Source organism: Mobula birostris, chromosome 14 (genome assembly GCF_030028105.1).
Source record: "Mobula birostris isolate sMobBir1 chromosome 14, sMobBir1.hap1, whole genome shotgun sequence".
NCBI classification, from domain to species: domain Eukaryota; kingdom Metazoa; phylum Chordata; class Chondrichthyes; order Myliobatiformes; family Myliobatidae; genus Mobula; species Mobula birostris.
The window spans coordinates 84,005,303-84,021,423 of NC_092383.1; the positions used below are offsets into that span (position 1 = coordinate 84,005,303).

The following is a 16,121-nucleotide window of genomic DNA, read 5'->3' on the forward strand; positions in this document are numbered from 1 at the left end:
AACTCACCTTACCACCTGATGACCAGTTTTGCACCCAGATTAGGTTATGAATATATTTAATAATGAAGGAATCCCCTTCATATTTTTCATGATTCACACTTTAACTCATATTCTCAGCTGTTGTTTTTTAAAAACACTCTATATTTTAATCACTGGAAGTGTCATCACACTTCCAATCCACTAACACACAACATTAGTGTTTGAGGACCGAAGGGGTTGACTTGGAATCTATTTTGTCCCAACTATCTCCCATCACAATTTTTGTGATTGGTAAATTGGTGGTGTCCCTCAGGAAGTTCTACCATGTGCTTAGCCAGCAATGCCAGAGAGTGTAGTGTGCGAGGAAATGTTTTATAGGATCTGAGGGGAAATAAAGGGTCAACACACATAAAAGTTGCTAGTACTAGCTGTTCTTTCTGTTAGTCCTAACGAAGGGTCTCGGCCCGAAACGTCAACTGTACCTCTTCCTTGAGATGCTGCCTGGCCTGCTGCATTCACCAGCAACTTTTATGTGTGTTGTTTGAAATTCCAGCATCTGCAGATTTCCTCGTGTTGCGGAAATAAAGGGTGGTAGGTATATGAAATGAACTCCTAGAGAAAGCTGTAAAGGTGGATATACTTATAGTGTTTCAAAGATAATTACACAGGTTCATGGAGAGAAAACATTTATAGGATTTGAACCAAATGTAGACCAATGGAACTAGCTCAGACATCTTGGTCAGCATGGACAAGTTGGGCCGAGAAGTCTGCTTCGGTGCTGTATAACTCTGAATGTGACATAGACACCTGTATTTTAGTTAGAGAAGCATCCACAAGATTCTCCTTAACTAAAAAAATAAATGTGCTTTGACATTGGACCCTTGTATTCCTATTGTTCAAAGCTGTTTTTTTTGACCATTTCCTCTTCATTTGTGACATTTACCATAACTGTCCTTCATGAGTATCTCAGGACTTTGACATTCTCATTTTCATTTGGATTTCTAATAATAGACTTCAAGAAATCATGAACACTTTTGATTGACTGTAAATGAACAAAATCAACATGGACACTAGTGCAGATAATAGACTGCCTTCATACAATGCTTTTGACAATTGCATCCTCCAAATCTTCATTTCTATTATAACATTCAATATGATTGTCAATACCTTCAAATTCTTCGTAATACTGTATTTAACTTGTTGAAGTAGTGAAATTATTTCATTTTCATTCGTGGCCATTTCTGGCATTTCTAAGCCTGAATGCACGAAACCACAGTGAGCAAAACAGACTTGAATTGTCTTACTGCTTCATTCTCACCAACGGTCTGTGACAAAATCACTGCATATTGAACACAAAACAACATGCAACTGATGCTATTTAAAAATTTTGCTCTAAGCAGCGTGTAGAGTATAACAGCCACAGAAGCGCTCTCAACTGATGCTAGTTAGAAATTGTTTGCTAACAGCTTCCTGCCCCAATGAAGTGGCATGTGTCCCAAATGAACAGAAAGAATTCCAGCAATTTTATTGATTAGCTTTTGTTCTTTAAGAGTTGTCCCAATTAAGTGGCTGCCCTTATTAACCAATGGCCTAATTAACCAGAATCCACTATATCTATTTACTTGTATAAATCTGTTAGATAGTTTTTGAATCTTTTCATTTCCCTAAAGAAAAATTGTGACACTTGACTCCAAGGATCAACCATGTGACTTTCCTTTGAAGTCCTCCAACAAGGCACAGGACTGTCCCAACTAATAAAATGACTTATTAACATGTAACATTGTAGTAAAACAGCTCGTCCTTACCATTTCTTATTCCAACTATTGGGAAACATTTCCCCTCCATCTGATTTGTATTAGGAGCTAACTGTGTAACAGATCCCATGGCACTATTTCAAGCAAGTTCATGGAAATTCTATTGAATGGCTGGCCAAAGTCTGTCTGTCTGTCTGTCTCTCTGTACCTAAAGTAGATTTTCTGATCATTGCTATTTATGACATCTACATGTGTACATGATAGAGGTGACACTTCCTAAATAAGCACCACTGACTACACTTCAACATTGGCCTTAAGTTCCATTGGAATATCCTGATGTTGTGAAATGGAACGAAGGAAATGCAAGTTTTTCACTCACTTCACTGGAAATCAGGAGTATTTTCTAATGAAAACACTTTTGTGTCATTTAGTAATTGTGTATGGTGTTCTTCAAACTATCTGCTTTGTTCTGGAATTGGAAAGAATCATTTGGTAGAAAAAGGTTGAAGGCAAAGGTATGATGTGTCCTGCAAGCTGCCTAACTAATCAGTATCCTTTCATATTTCTGCAGGATCCTAGCATGCTGGCAAGAAAAGAGAATCGAGGTATGTGATTAGGCATTTCATTAGCTTGGCATGTGATGGTTGTTGCTGTGAGTGTGGTCCATCAAGAGAAGGAAATAACAGAGCCGTAGAATGGATTTAATTACCTCATTCTGCATTGGTTTCTGTTCTCTCCCGAGGGATTGTTCATGTTTTGAAGCATTATGGTTATATTGTTGTAACTTCAGAAAATATCCTAATGTTGTTCCCAGCTCTTGCTTCACACGCCTTCTCTGAGCAGAGTGGTGAATATTGCTTATTGGGTGCCAGACGTTTGAAAAATAAACCTTCATTTCTAGTGTCAGCCTTAATCCTAGAGTGAATAGGCACTTCATACATATCAATTCCATTGTCCCTTGGTTTTATTGTATTATGCTTAACTAAAGATTATTTTCTATAATTTTTTTCAGTTAATTTCACGAATGCCTCAAACTTCCACAGATTTCTTCCTTTAACCATCATTAGGATACAAATCCATGGGCATTAGCAAACTAGTCTAATCTCTCATTCTTTGTCTGCGGCATACAATGTTGCTGAGCTGTTGAAGACATCATGTGGAAATGTCAAGTAATCCTCACTTTACAAACACGTGCATTTTCCAGCTCGTGACTCTTCATGAAGGATCATGCACTGCGTCAGGGCCTTTAGTCACACTCCAGCTCATTTAGCACCGATGTAGATCTTTACCTGGGATTTTCGGGCTTGCACAACCATGTACAGCTACCACTGGAGTTGTTCGCATACTTAAAGTTCTTAATGCTCACCATTGGAAAGCGAACTGAGAGAATACCTTTTGTGCACTGAGCTTCCCGTTGAAGCTGCTGGAAGGAAATGATTGAATTCAGGAAAGGATTAAATAATCAGCTTTGTTTCTGGAATTCACACCAAAGAAAAAAATTGAAGAAGACTTCCTCTACCAGTTTTGTTTAGCCACCTGTAGAAGCACAAGTTGTATACAATTTGGCAAACTTGTCCAGCTTTGCAACGATAGAATGATTGTTCCTTAATTCTAGGGTCCATGGACCCTTTGTTTAAAGTTATTGGTCCATGGCATAAAAAAGGTTGATACCCCTGCTTTAATTCCTTCCTGCTTTTTACTGGATAGGCTGTTGGGTTTTTACACAGTCCTTCTTTTGCCATAGGAATGAATGGGTTAAAAGCATTTTTTCAATTTAACCTGGGCTCTAGGCGAAACTGTTAAGATGTGGTTGTTGTCCAGGCCACATATCTGTAAATGATGGAGGTTCACTGCACTCTAGACTGTCAAAGGACACAGAATATTACATTACAGTACAGGCCTTTTGGCCCACAATGTCACTGAATGCTAACACTTTCACCAACACTCCTTCCACAATGAATGTTAAAGATAAAGGATTAGCTCTATTTGCCACATGTACATTGAAACATTGAAAAATGGAAGAAAATCCAGTTCTGAGGAAGGATCTCAAAAATTTTTAACTAGTACTCTTTCTGTAGATGTTGAGTGTTTCCAGAATTTCCTAGTTTTATTAAACAATAGAGTAAGCTTAGTTGCAACGATCTCATTGGATGATTAAGAAAGATTTTTAAAACCAGCTTTATTTGTCATATGTACTTCAAAACATACAGTGAAGTGTGTCATTTGTATCAAATCAAATTAGCAAGGGTTGTGCTGGGCAGCCCACAAGTGCGGCCACACCTCCAGTGCCAACATAGCATGCCTACAGCTTGCTAACCCTAACTCGTGCGTCTTTGCAACGTGGGGGGGGAAACTGAAGCACCCAAAGGAAAACCACGTGGTCACGGGGAGGACGTACAAGCTCCTTACAGGTGGCAGCAATTAAATGGTGATCGCTGGCGCTGTAATAGTGTCGTGTTAACCACTACCCTACCATGTCATCCCTGATCTAGTGCCCTTTGCAGACGCACTGAGGTGTCTGTTGGCACCAGTGGAACTTTCTTCTGTAGAGGGACAGGTTTACAACTTCCCTCATCTCGTAGGAAGGCTAATCTTGCTTGGGTCATGATTATTGTCAGTAATTTTAAGGCCTAATCTCTCTAAATCAGACAAGCCAAGGCAAGCCTTTCAGTTTTGCATTCAGACAATGCCTCCAGGTTTTCTGCTTCTGATTACTCAAAGGGTATATTTCACAACCCACCGGTTTGCTTTACTGTGTGAGAGAGTTCCCTGGGGCTAATTGGGAATACATTTAATTTTCTCTTTCAATGTATCACCTCTAGAAGTTGAAATTGCTGAAATTGTTTTTCCCATAAAATCACACTCAAGTTTTAGTCTTTATCTTTTAGTCGCAGCAGTACATTGCAATACATAATAAAAATTGTAAATTATAGTAAAAGTGTGTGTGTGTAATATATATACACACTCACACTTTAACAATAATTTGTATATAAAGTTTAATTAAATAAGTAATGAAAAATGGGGAAAAAAGCCAGTGAGGTCATGTTCGTGGGTTCAATGTCCATTCAGAAATCTGAAGGTAGAGGAGAAGAAACTGTTCCTGAATCATTGAATATGCGCTTTCAGGCTTCTGTACCTCTTCCCTGATGGTAGCAATGAGAAGAGGACATGCCCTAGGTGATGGAGGTCCTTAATGATGAATGCCACCTTTTTGAGACATTGTTGTCACCTGAAAAACACTCTTGCTGTTCCGAATATTTCCTGGGACATCAGTTACCTTGTAGCATCTTACTCAAGTAATCATTCGTCCTGTATGCATACAGAGTGGGTGGGTATAAGTTGGGTTTTCCTCATAACACCCTGCATGCAGGACTACTTCGGAAAATTAAGTCCTGTGAGTCTTCTTCCACAGCCTATGTGTGGTGTTGCTAGTGAAGACACTGCTCAGGCCACTCTGAAATAATGACTCAACTGAATCTAATGGCTTCATCTAGAGCCTATGTAATTGCTGGAAGGTACACTTAACCCATTCTTTCCTATTGCAGAAGAAGGGTTGTGTAAAAATTCAACAGCCAGTGAGTAAAATCAGGGAGTAAATAAGGAGGAGTCATTATTACGGCTTATTACTGGGAATTCTCCACTGCATTAAGGTGAAGGGGGTCAAAATCCAGAACAAGTCAAATGAGCCATTAAAGGAACCCTTCCATCTAGCAGAAAAATGGCATATGATGTTCAAAAATGTGATAATGGAGCCAGATTCCTTACTGTCTATTTCTCTCATTACAGCGATAATTGGAGAGTCTTTAACAGCTGCCATCTTGGACCTGGTGGAGCTCTACTGTAACAGCTTTAATGCAGATTTCCAGCCAGTGGCTCCAAGTCGGAAGGATACTCAGACACAGAGTGCACGCCTCGTTGATAGTCCTCTTACTTTCACCATCTATGCAGCTCATAGGATTCCTATCACATGGGCAGCTAGGTAATTGATCCTATAAGTACTGTCTTCACCCTGTTTGACTAGCATTACTCTGGGGGAAAATGTTGATTATTTCTATTGGGGATGGGAGATGTGCCTTTGGCTTTCCATAGTGGATTAACAGACTGCTTTCTTGTTTTTGAGGAGGAAGGAGTTTGTCAGTAAAATATGAGCCTGCTAAGTTGAAAATGAAGAAACTAACAAAAATGGTTGCATTTGTATGGTGCCTTGTTCAAAAACATCCTTTAGTTCTGCTGACAGGACTGGTGATAGTGCAACTGTGGAATTATTGGACTGAGTTGGAACCCTGCAGTCTTTATTAACAAAAGGGACCTAAAGTTAAATACCATTGCTTCAGTTAAAATTAGTTAATAATCTGGAATTTAGAAGGAAATGAATTATTACTGCAATACTTTTTGATTCCCTCAATATCTAAGCATCCATGAACCCTGTCTTGTACATATGCTCATAGTCCTGCTCATAGTCTGAGCCATCACAGACCTCTTGGGTAGAAAATTCCAAGGCCTACCATCCTTTTGAGTGAAGAAATTAATTTTTCAAATATGTCCTAAATGGCTGATCTCTCATTTTGAGACTGACTGCTGGATCTAGAAGCATAGTGATCTAGCCTGTCAAATTCTAGACCTTTACATGCTTCATAGATAGTACCTTTAATTCTTCTAAGCTGAAGAATTTAGGTCCAAGCTGCTTAATCTAAAGACGATCATGGCATCTGGGGGATTTAATTAAGTCCTCTGGAATGAAAAGCTGGTGTCAGCAAGTGATGAGCATAGAACTACTGGAATGTTGTAAAGCCCAACTGTTTATTAATGTCCTCCTTCATGAAGGGTATCTGTAATTCTTGCCCAATCTGGCTGATATGGACTCCAGGCTCTTGAATGGCTCAACAAGTCACTTAGTACAAGGCTGGTTAGAGTTTGGCAGCAATGAATATTGGCCTTGATATTAATTTCCGTATCCTGGAAAATAACAAAATATTCATTGCATCTCACACAGAAGAATGCAGAAAAAAATTTGAATCCAGTTTGTATATCCTACTTTACCACGAGTGTTAAAATCATGTCGAGTAGGCAGGAGTGACTTATTGTGAATGAAGGGCTTTGGTTGTTAGGATTGACTAGAGACACTTTCAGTTTCCATTTGAACAACGAAGCTTGAGGTGCTTTGACAGAAGCAGATTGAGAAATAATTTCCACTTGGCCATATATATGAAATGATAAACACTTCAACGCAAATTTAAAAGATAAAGACAAAAATTCCAAGTCTTAAGAAAAAAAACTAAGTTTATTATGCAGGGAATTTTTAGCACAATGATAGAAATCGAATCCATAAACCAGGGTTCCCAACCGTTTTGATGCCATGGTCCAATGCCATAAAGCAAGGGATCCCTGGTATTGAACCCCTAGTTGGGAACCCCTGCCATAAAAGGTTTTCAAGTTCAGTTTTATTGTCATTCAGCCATAGCATGTATACAGCTAAATGAAACAATGTTCCTCTGGGACCACAGTGTAAAACACAGTATATGTATCACATACAGCGCATAAAGTAATATAACACAATAATACTAACAGATAAAAAAATATCCTGTAGATGTATAAGTTGACATAAAGTGACATGTAGTTAAATATACAACAGTATAGTGCTGCCTACAGTGTCATCATAAATAATGTGTACTGAGTGGTAGCAGAGTGTTCAGAATTCTCACAGCCTGGGAGATGAAGCTGTTACCCAGCCTAACAGTTCTTATACTTGTACTGCGGTGCCTCCCACCTGATGATAGGAAGTCAAAGAGATTGTGGGACAGATGGGCGGGGAAGAGAAAAATTTATGAGAAAAGGTGGTACTGGGTTGTGCTAACAAGTGGTTACTATTTCCTGGACATCCAGTTTGGGTTCACTGTGTTGAACGATCTCCATCAATGCTATTAAACAAATGATAGAACCCTAGATAATGGATTAGTTTTTATTTGAGATGAGTGAAGAGGTGACAGGAAACTGACTTGAAAATAATGCCTCCTTCATGAACATCTAATCTTTTTATAAATAAGCACTTCCAAAGAAAGTTGAAGGTCAATGCTTCGGAAAAGGAAGGGAATTGTATGTGGGTAGTGATGGCAAAAGAACAGTGGGTTGTTTATGGTACTCCAGCAATCTCAGGGTTAATTTTACTGGTACTAGTTATTTATTTCCTGGTTTATTTTTTAGCCAGCTTTTAATTTCACAAACTGCCATGGTATGATTATAATTCAGTGGTCTATTATTAATTCAGTAACAGAATCAGAACATCACTGCCCAAGTTTCAACACTGCCAACACCAGGAGCTTGACTCCAAAGTCATCTTAATTAATTGGGCCAATCAATTTTGATAGTGCCCAACAGGGTTGGTGCTTGACCTCTGCATGAAATTCAGGTAAAAGCTATTCAGTTGATGGTCAGCCTGTCATAGTTCCTCATGCTACATCTAAGCAGCATTGATGTGCACTCAGCAAGCTGGCGAAAGCTTTGATGAAAGTATGCCTGAAGTTAAATTAGAAGCGGAGATCATGAGTGGGATGCTCTAGAAAATGAACTAACTTGAATTTGTGGTTATATGTCCAAACTGTGCTTCCTGCCTTCACACGTAATGTGAGTGCTTATTTCATGTTCATTATAAAGACAAACTTAAACCTATTGGAAATCTGCTTCAGCATTTCTCATTCCATTTTCCTTCAGCTTTCAGAAATCTCTAATCCCTTAATTCTGCTCTTTTGCCCTTTTCTGGTTGGCTGCTGGTGACTAGTGGTATTCCACGAGGGTCGGCTAAGGATTAGAAAGATGGAATTGATGGCTTTGTGGCCAAGAATGCAGATGATACAAAGAGGTGGAGGGACAGGTAGTGTTTAGGAAGCTGGGAGACGGCAGAAGGACTTAGACAGGTTTTGAGAATGGGCAAAGAAGTGACGGGTGGAGTACAGTGCAAGGAAGAGCATGGTCATGCACTTTGGTAGAAAGAATAAAGGTGTAGACTATTTTCTAAATGGGAGAAAATCAGAGCTACAGTGGGTGTCCTCGTGTGGGATTCCCTAAAGGTTAACTTGCAGGTTAAGTCGGTTGTAAAGAAGGAAAGTGCAGTGTTAGCCTTCATCTCAAGAGGTCTGGAATACAAGAGCAAGGATGTCAAGCGAAGGCTTTAGAGCTCCTTAGTCAGACCGCACGTGGAGTATTGAGAGCAGATTTGTGCCCCTTATCTAAGAAAGCATGTGCTGGCTTTGAAGAGGGTCCAGAGGTGGTTCAAGAGAAAGATTCTGGGAATGAAAGGGTTAATGTATGAGTTGCACTTGATAGTTCTGGGCCTGTACTTGCTGGGGTTTAGAAGAATGAAGGGAGAACTCATTGAAAACTGTCAAATATAAATGCCTAGACAGAGTAGAGAGGATTTCTCTTAGAGTGGGTGAGACTTGGACTAGGGGGCACATTCTCGGAATAGAAGGACGTCCATTCAAAACAGAGATGAGGAGGAATTTCCACAGCCAAAGGGTAGTGAATCTGTCAAATTCATTGTCGCAGTTGGCTGTTGAGGCCAAGTCATTAAGTATATTTAAAGCGGAGGTTGATGGGTTCTTGATTAGTCAGGGCATTAAAGGTTACGGGGAGAAGGCAGGAGAATGGGTTTGAGACGGATAATAAATCCATCATGATGGAATGGCAGAGCAGACATGATGGGCTGAATGGCCTAATTCTGCTCCTACGTCTTAAGGTGTTACTAATTTTTATCACCTATTATCTTGGCTTCTGCTGCTAGGGTTCCCTTACTACTCCTGACCACACTTCTACTTCACAGTGCTCTCTGAAGAGCGTGCTTAAGATTTACCTGTTTGACCAGTCATTTGGTCATCTTTTCTAATATCAGCTTAGGAGGCTGTCAGATTTTTGTCCCATGAACTATTTTGGGACCTTTAACACTTTTAGAGGTTATATAAAAACAAGCTGTAATTGTTGAGGGTACTACTAAGAAACCTGACATGGCAGCAGTGAATAATAAAAATGAATTCATCAGTAAAACCTTTTTGCTGTCAGTTAAACCATTTGCAGGCTGAAAAATCGTGGACAGAAATAACCTAGCCACTTTTTCCACGTACAATTCATTCTCTTAAAGATATTCTCATACTGAAACAGTAGTTGGGTGGTGATGGTGGGGAAGCTAGAGAAGTGATGGTGTTTTAGAGTCATAGAGCACCACAGCACAGAACCAGGTCCTTTTGCATATCTAGTCTGTGTCGACCTGGAGTTCTGTCTAGTCCATCTACCTGCATCCAGACCAGAGTCCTCCATATCCCTCTCATCCAAATGCTTTTGAATGTTACAGAGGGCACATTCTAAGAATAAAAGGACGTCCAGCACTTATCCAAACTTTTTTAAATTTTACAGTCTACCACCTCTCTTGACAGATCAATCCACACTCTCACTACTTTCAGAAGTTCCCCCACAGATTCACCTGAAGTACATAATGATTGCATTCCAGCTGATCTGCACAGTCAGCTTACAATTGTGTTCGCCCTTGGATTCAATTCCACACAAGACTGAAATTAGTGTTTTCTTCTCTTTTCTGTGAAAGTCTGCTCCGGCAGTGTGGCAATGCTCCCTTACTGTGGCATTGGAGAGCTGCCATTGATTTTATACTTAGCCCTTCAAGTACGATTGAAAGGAAGTATAACATTGAAGCAGGACTTGAAAGACTGTGGTAGAAAGAGGAAATATGCAAGGAAACTTGCTTTCCTTTATGGCTTTGACAACCTTGTAGTGTTCCCTAAGCACTTTACAGTATTAGGGTCAGTGCAGGAAATGCGGGAAATGATGCTTGCCCAGCAAGCTCCCATTAAAGCAATATAATAGTATCACAAAATATATTTAAATGCTCGTTAAGTAGAGAAAACCTTGCCCAGACCACTGAGGAAAGCAGCACCCCAGCTCTTCTTTGAAATACTGTCTGGAGATTTTTTTTTGTCCACCCGAAGTCTCGTGGATGTCTGATGTGAGAGTTAGTACCTCCCACAACGAAGCTCCTCAGAAGTTCATGGAAGTGATTCTGGAGAGGATCTTGACACATTGGCATTCTGTACGACACATAATATGCACTGGATGTGGGAGCTGGCGAAGAGATTAGCTTTATTTGTCACACGTGCATCGAAAAGTACAGTGAAACGCATTGTTGTGTCAAATTAAATCAGCGAGGATTGTGCTGGGCAGCCCACAAGTGTTAGCTCACTTCCGGCGTCAACGTAGTAAGCCCACAACTCGCTAAACCTAACCGTACGTCTTTGGAATGTGGGAGGAGACTGGAGAACTCAGAGGGCACCCACACCGTTGTGGGAGAATGCACAAAGGCCTTTGAACCTAAAACAGTGATCTGAGGTGATGTAAAGCGTTGCACTGACCGCTACACTACAGTGGCGCCCCATGGCCCCACCAAAACTGCAGTTGATGGGCATTTTAAGCTTTAAGCAGATCGAAGATAGTAGACAGTTGTGAAATAGCAAAAGAGATTCAGTCTGATCTCCTGTTCAATGTCCAGCAGTACTACTGAGGGGCGGGGGAATGTTTTCCTTGGCTGAGGCTTGCATCTTGCATCAGATGGGGAGGAAAAAGCATCAGGTTTGGATAAGCTGTATTTCACGTTCGTTCAGCCTCCTTTCTCCTACAAGACCTGCGATCACACAAATCAGTCGCTGCAGCATGGCTCCTGGGAATCTGAAACTGCAAGATCAATGCCTTTCAGGGAGAAAGGGAGACACCAAACTAAAGGCATTCAGTTCAATCACTAACGAATGCCATCCACATAATATTCTGGGTGTGAAATCCTGGGAGAGCAGATGGTGCCCAGTAGGTGCTTAGTGACACCGTCAAATAAAAAGAATCAAATCACAGACACAAGGTGAACTGTCCAAAGCAGAAGTCCATGTGATCCTGTGAGCATCTGTGTAATCACAGTTGGCTGGTGAAAGGGTTAATCCTCTGCACTGGCCTGTGGCTGGAGCTGCAATGTGAACAATAGATCTTCTTGCTGTTTTTTTTATTTATCCCCTCTTAACAAATGGGAGACAGCATGGCTCAGTCTAAAGGGTAAAGGTATCAACCAATGCATGTTGACCTGCCACTTTGCTTTGGAGTAGCCGAAGGGGTTTGTTCGAATCTTGGGAAACTTCCCACAGTGTTTTCTCTCCCCCCTCCCTTTCTTTTTCCAAGGCCCCGACTGACAGAAAAGGCTGATAGAACTGCAGTGCCCCTTGGGACCTCTACTATTGTGTTGCTCTAATATATGCTGATTGACGATTGGCTCTGATAAATGATGTACCCTGGGAAACTCTGTTTGCCCTTTGGCCTTTGTCCCCAGATGTAATCCGCCCCTCTACTCGTCGCCAGGCACCTGTCACATGCTTGGTCTGTGCTGAGAAGTGTTTTCTGTGCAGGCATCTTGAATGGACAGATGTCCTTCTGCCTCTTGCTGACTCCCACACCCTCGAGCTATGGTTTTGAGGAGGAAGGGAGGGGCAGCAACTGCTCCTGCACTTTCTTTTCCTCAACATGAATTGACAACTATTTTTAAAAAAAGGTATAATTTCAGAAGCAATTTGTTGCACCATTTTGCAATAAATATGTAGAATTCAATAGCTCTTTCTGCCTTAGAAATCAAGGATTACTCTTATTTCATCAAACCACTCTTTAAAACTGGCATTCGAAGGTTTTGCATTGCCCGCATTTCGAGAATTTCTTTAACTGGAATTCAGTGTTGGTGCTAAATGATTTTGCATGACTAGGGAGCCTTAGAGAGCAAAAAGAATGTTAAATGTCAAGATTTATTTGATTATGTTCCTTTGAAGCTCCTTGGGATAGTCCCTATAAATGCCATTATATAAATAAGTTATATGAATTTGTGGACCATCTTTATTGGGACAGTCACTCAGATGTTAAAATTGCCACAGTATGTTGGTCTGATATGCTGGAAAGTTGGTTAACAATTATTTTTGTTCATCCTGCACGCCTACCATCATGGCAAAACACCCGCTCAGTATCTTTAAAAAGAAGTCAAAGCTAGAATGAATTTACCTTGTGAGTCATAATTGCCCAGTAGAACTGACAGATTCTCTCCATTATCACCTTACTTCAAAGTTGTGTTGGAGCAAAAAAAATCTGTACTGTTGTTTGATTAAAGATGGTTCCTGGTTCATAACATCCACATAAAAACACAAGTTTGGATGTTAGTAACATTATGAATAATCCTTGGTTTGCTTCATAACTACCAAAACATGCTTTCACTATCAGTAGCCCCACTCTGCGAAATAAATAACCCTGATAAAGATATATATGTGTGTGTGTGTATGTATACACACACACACACACACACACACACACACACACACACACACACACACACACACACAGTGATTTAACCCTTGCATTGCTGCTATACGTTTATTCATCTCATTCTTCAATCCTATTGAAGAAAAAGTTCTTCCAGTTAGCACAAGAATGATTAGTGTCAAAACCTGATAGAGGAGCAGTCCCAAATGGAGGGACTGATGACTTACTATTTAGTGATGGAAACCGGTTGTAGTTTGCTGAACTACCAACCATATGATGTGCAATCCATTATGCTTTTGTTTTTTTGCAACTCAGAACATGTGAATGTCAGTGTGCCATCCAGTCCCACATCATTCACTTAGATCTTACCTGATATGTGTCTCGGCTCTGTTATCCTCTCTTCGTCTGATACCTGTTCCAAAATGGGAAAAAAAAGAACACCTTTTGTTCTCGAAAGCAAATTTCCATCAAGCTTTTGAGAAAGAGAATTCAAAATTTCTTAACCATTTCTGTGGAAAGTGTTAGTGTACCATTTGCATCTACCTTTGACAGAGCAAAGTAAATTTCTCTCACAGTTGAGTCCAAAGGTGGTGATGTGCTTTTCAGAGTAAGATGCAAAGGTTGTTGGTCTGAATTGTTGACCTTGGCTGTTTGATGAACTTTGAATCAGAATGGAAACCTTTCCTGATTTTCTTTGCTGAAGATTATTTGTTGTTTATTGAGATACAGTGAGTAGGCTGTTGGGGATCTTTTAGCCATGCTGCCTAGGAACCCTGATTTAACCCAAGCCTTATTGTGGGGCAATCTACAGAAACCAATTAACTATCAACTGTTATGTCTTTGGACAGTGGGAGGAAACTGGCACACCCAGAGGAAGCCCACGCAGTCACGGGGAGAACATTCAAACACCTTTCAGACAGTGGCAGGAATTGAACCCAGGTCACTAGTACTGTAAAGCATTGTGCTAACCACTATACTACTGTGCCTTTCTAACTCCCTCTCTTTTTATAGTTATGAAGATTTTTTTCTGTCATGTGGACTCAGCCATGGGGGGAAGGAGCTTTGCAGTCAGCTGCAGACAAAGAAAACTCACATCTATAAGTACCTCTTCCATCTTCTCATCTGGGATCAGAAGTAAGTAGATTATACTTTTCCTACATATAAATGTGTACTTATAATTTTATAATACTTATAGTTTTAATGGTTATGTAGAACACTTGAACCAAGCGACCTGTCTCTTCTTTCCTCTGTTCTTGGAAATTGATATCTGACACACATCCTTCACCAATTTCCTTTAGAATGCTGAAATGCTTCTCATAAAAGCATATGCAATCATGGTAATCCATCCTTCCGTATTCTCCTTACGAATCCACAGCATTAAGTGCAATCTGTTGTTTGTGGCTGAGGGTAATTCTGGGAATACTCGGCACGTAGAGCAGCGCCAATGGAGAAAGAATTTTTTTTAGAAGTCGGTGATTCAGGGTGATAACCTTTTATTACATTTCGGGGGGGGGATGGGAGAGTCAAATACATTTTAAGCTAAAGAAACTGAGGGTGGACTGAGAGAACAAAAGGAATGTTCTTGTTGGAATGGAGATCGGGTAGTAGTACATGCTGAGTGAAGGTGACAAAGACTTGCTAATTTGTGTTGATCTGACTCCCGGTGTAACTAGGAGGACCTTGAATTAAAATGAAGAGGAATAAAAGGAGAAAAACAGTATGTTGTAAATACACAGCAGGTCAGGCAGTATCTGTGGAGGAGGAAACTTAACTTTGTAGACTGGATACTTTTCATCAGCACTGACAATTTTAAGCTATAAAGACTCCATCATTACCATCATGATTGCCCTGTTGTGTGACATAGGCAATCATGGTCTTATCCATGAACGGGATCACTCTTGGCAAATCTTTCTACAGAAGGGGTTTGCTATTGCCTTCTTCTGGGCAGTGTCTTTACAAGACAGGTGACACCAGTGATTATCAATACTCTTCAGAGGTTGTCTGCCTGGCATCAGTGATTGTATAACCAGGACTTGTCATTTTCACCAGCTGCTCATACGACCATCCACACCTGCTTCACGTGACCCTGAATGGGGGGCTAAGCAGGTGCTATACTTTGCCCAATGCTGACCTGCAGGTTAGAGGAGGGAAGGAGTACCTTTTGTAGAGAAATATCTCCACCCTGCCACCCTCTACAAAGACTAGTTCTCTGAAATTGTTGGGTATGGTGTTTAAGCCCCAATGTGTCCAGTTTAAAAAAGAGGTGCTTTGATTTATATATAGACTGACATTCACTTTGAACCATCTAGAGGACAAAGACAGAGACTGGGGTAGGAGTGGAATGGAAAAATCACTAACAGGCAGCTAGAAACTCAAGGAACAAATAAGCTGAAGAAGGAACTCAGCAGGTCAAGCAGCATCTGTGGGGGCAAAAGTAATTGTCAATATTTCAAGTCAAGACCCTGAGTCAAAAGATAATGTTGGTGCTTCCTTCTGCAAACCACTCTCCCTCAAGGCAAATTATGCTTGACCTGATGTTTCTCCAACATAATATTTTGCTCCAGACATAGGGTTCTGCAGTGTCTGGAAGCGCTTTTGTAGGCTAAGAGGAGGTGTTATGCAGAGCAGTTGCCCAATCTGCATTTGGTTTTTGGTTTCCCCAGTGGCAAACATCATTCATCAAATCAGAAAAAATACAAGTGAGTCACTGTTTCAGCTGGAAGGAGTGTTTAGATTTCTGGATGGTGAAAAGGAAGAAGAACTTGCACAAGAAGGAGAGTGTTTCAAAGAAATTATAGCGAGAGTGGTCCCATCAGAATGCTGAATGAGTATGAGATATGCCTGGTGATGTCATACTGAAGGATGGTGGAAATTTATGGAGACTGATGGTGTGAAAAGCTAACATTATCTTAACCAGCTAACATTATCTTAACCACTTCTTTCATTGCAATGTGGAACTAATTTTTCTCAGTTTTTATAGGCTTATCAACCTGAAAAGTTAATTGTTTCCCTCTCCATAGATGCTGCATCACTTGCTGAATAGTTCCATGTACA

At 40.4% G+C, this 16,121-nt stretch overlaps 1 protein-coding gene across 1 annotated transcript in view; it reads left to right on the forward strand.

Moving 5' to 3' along the window:
* pik3c2b (phosphatidylinositol-4-phosphate 3-kinase, catalytic subunit type 2 beta) overlaps positions 1-16,121 on the forward strand; it is a 168,403-nt gene that overhangs the window by 60,137 nt on the left and 92,145 nt on the right. The window contains exons 10-12 of the mRNA XM_072278776.1: positions 2,305-2,338; positions 5,520-5,712; positions 14,079-14,201. Coding sequence (XP_072134877.1) covers positions 2,305-2,338; positions 5,520-5,712; positions 14,079-14,201 — 350 coding nt within the window. The remainder of the gene's footprint in view (positions 1-2,304; positions 2,339-5,519; positions 5,713-14,078; positions 14,202-16,121) is intronic.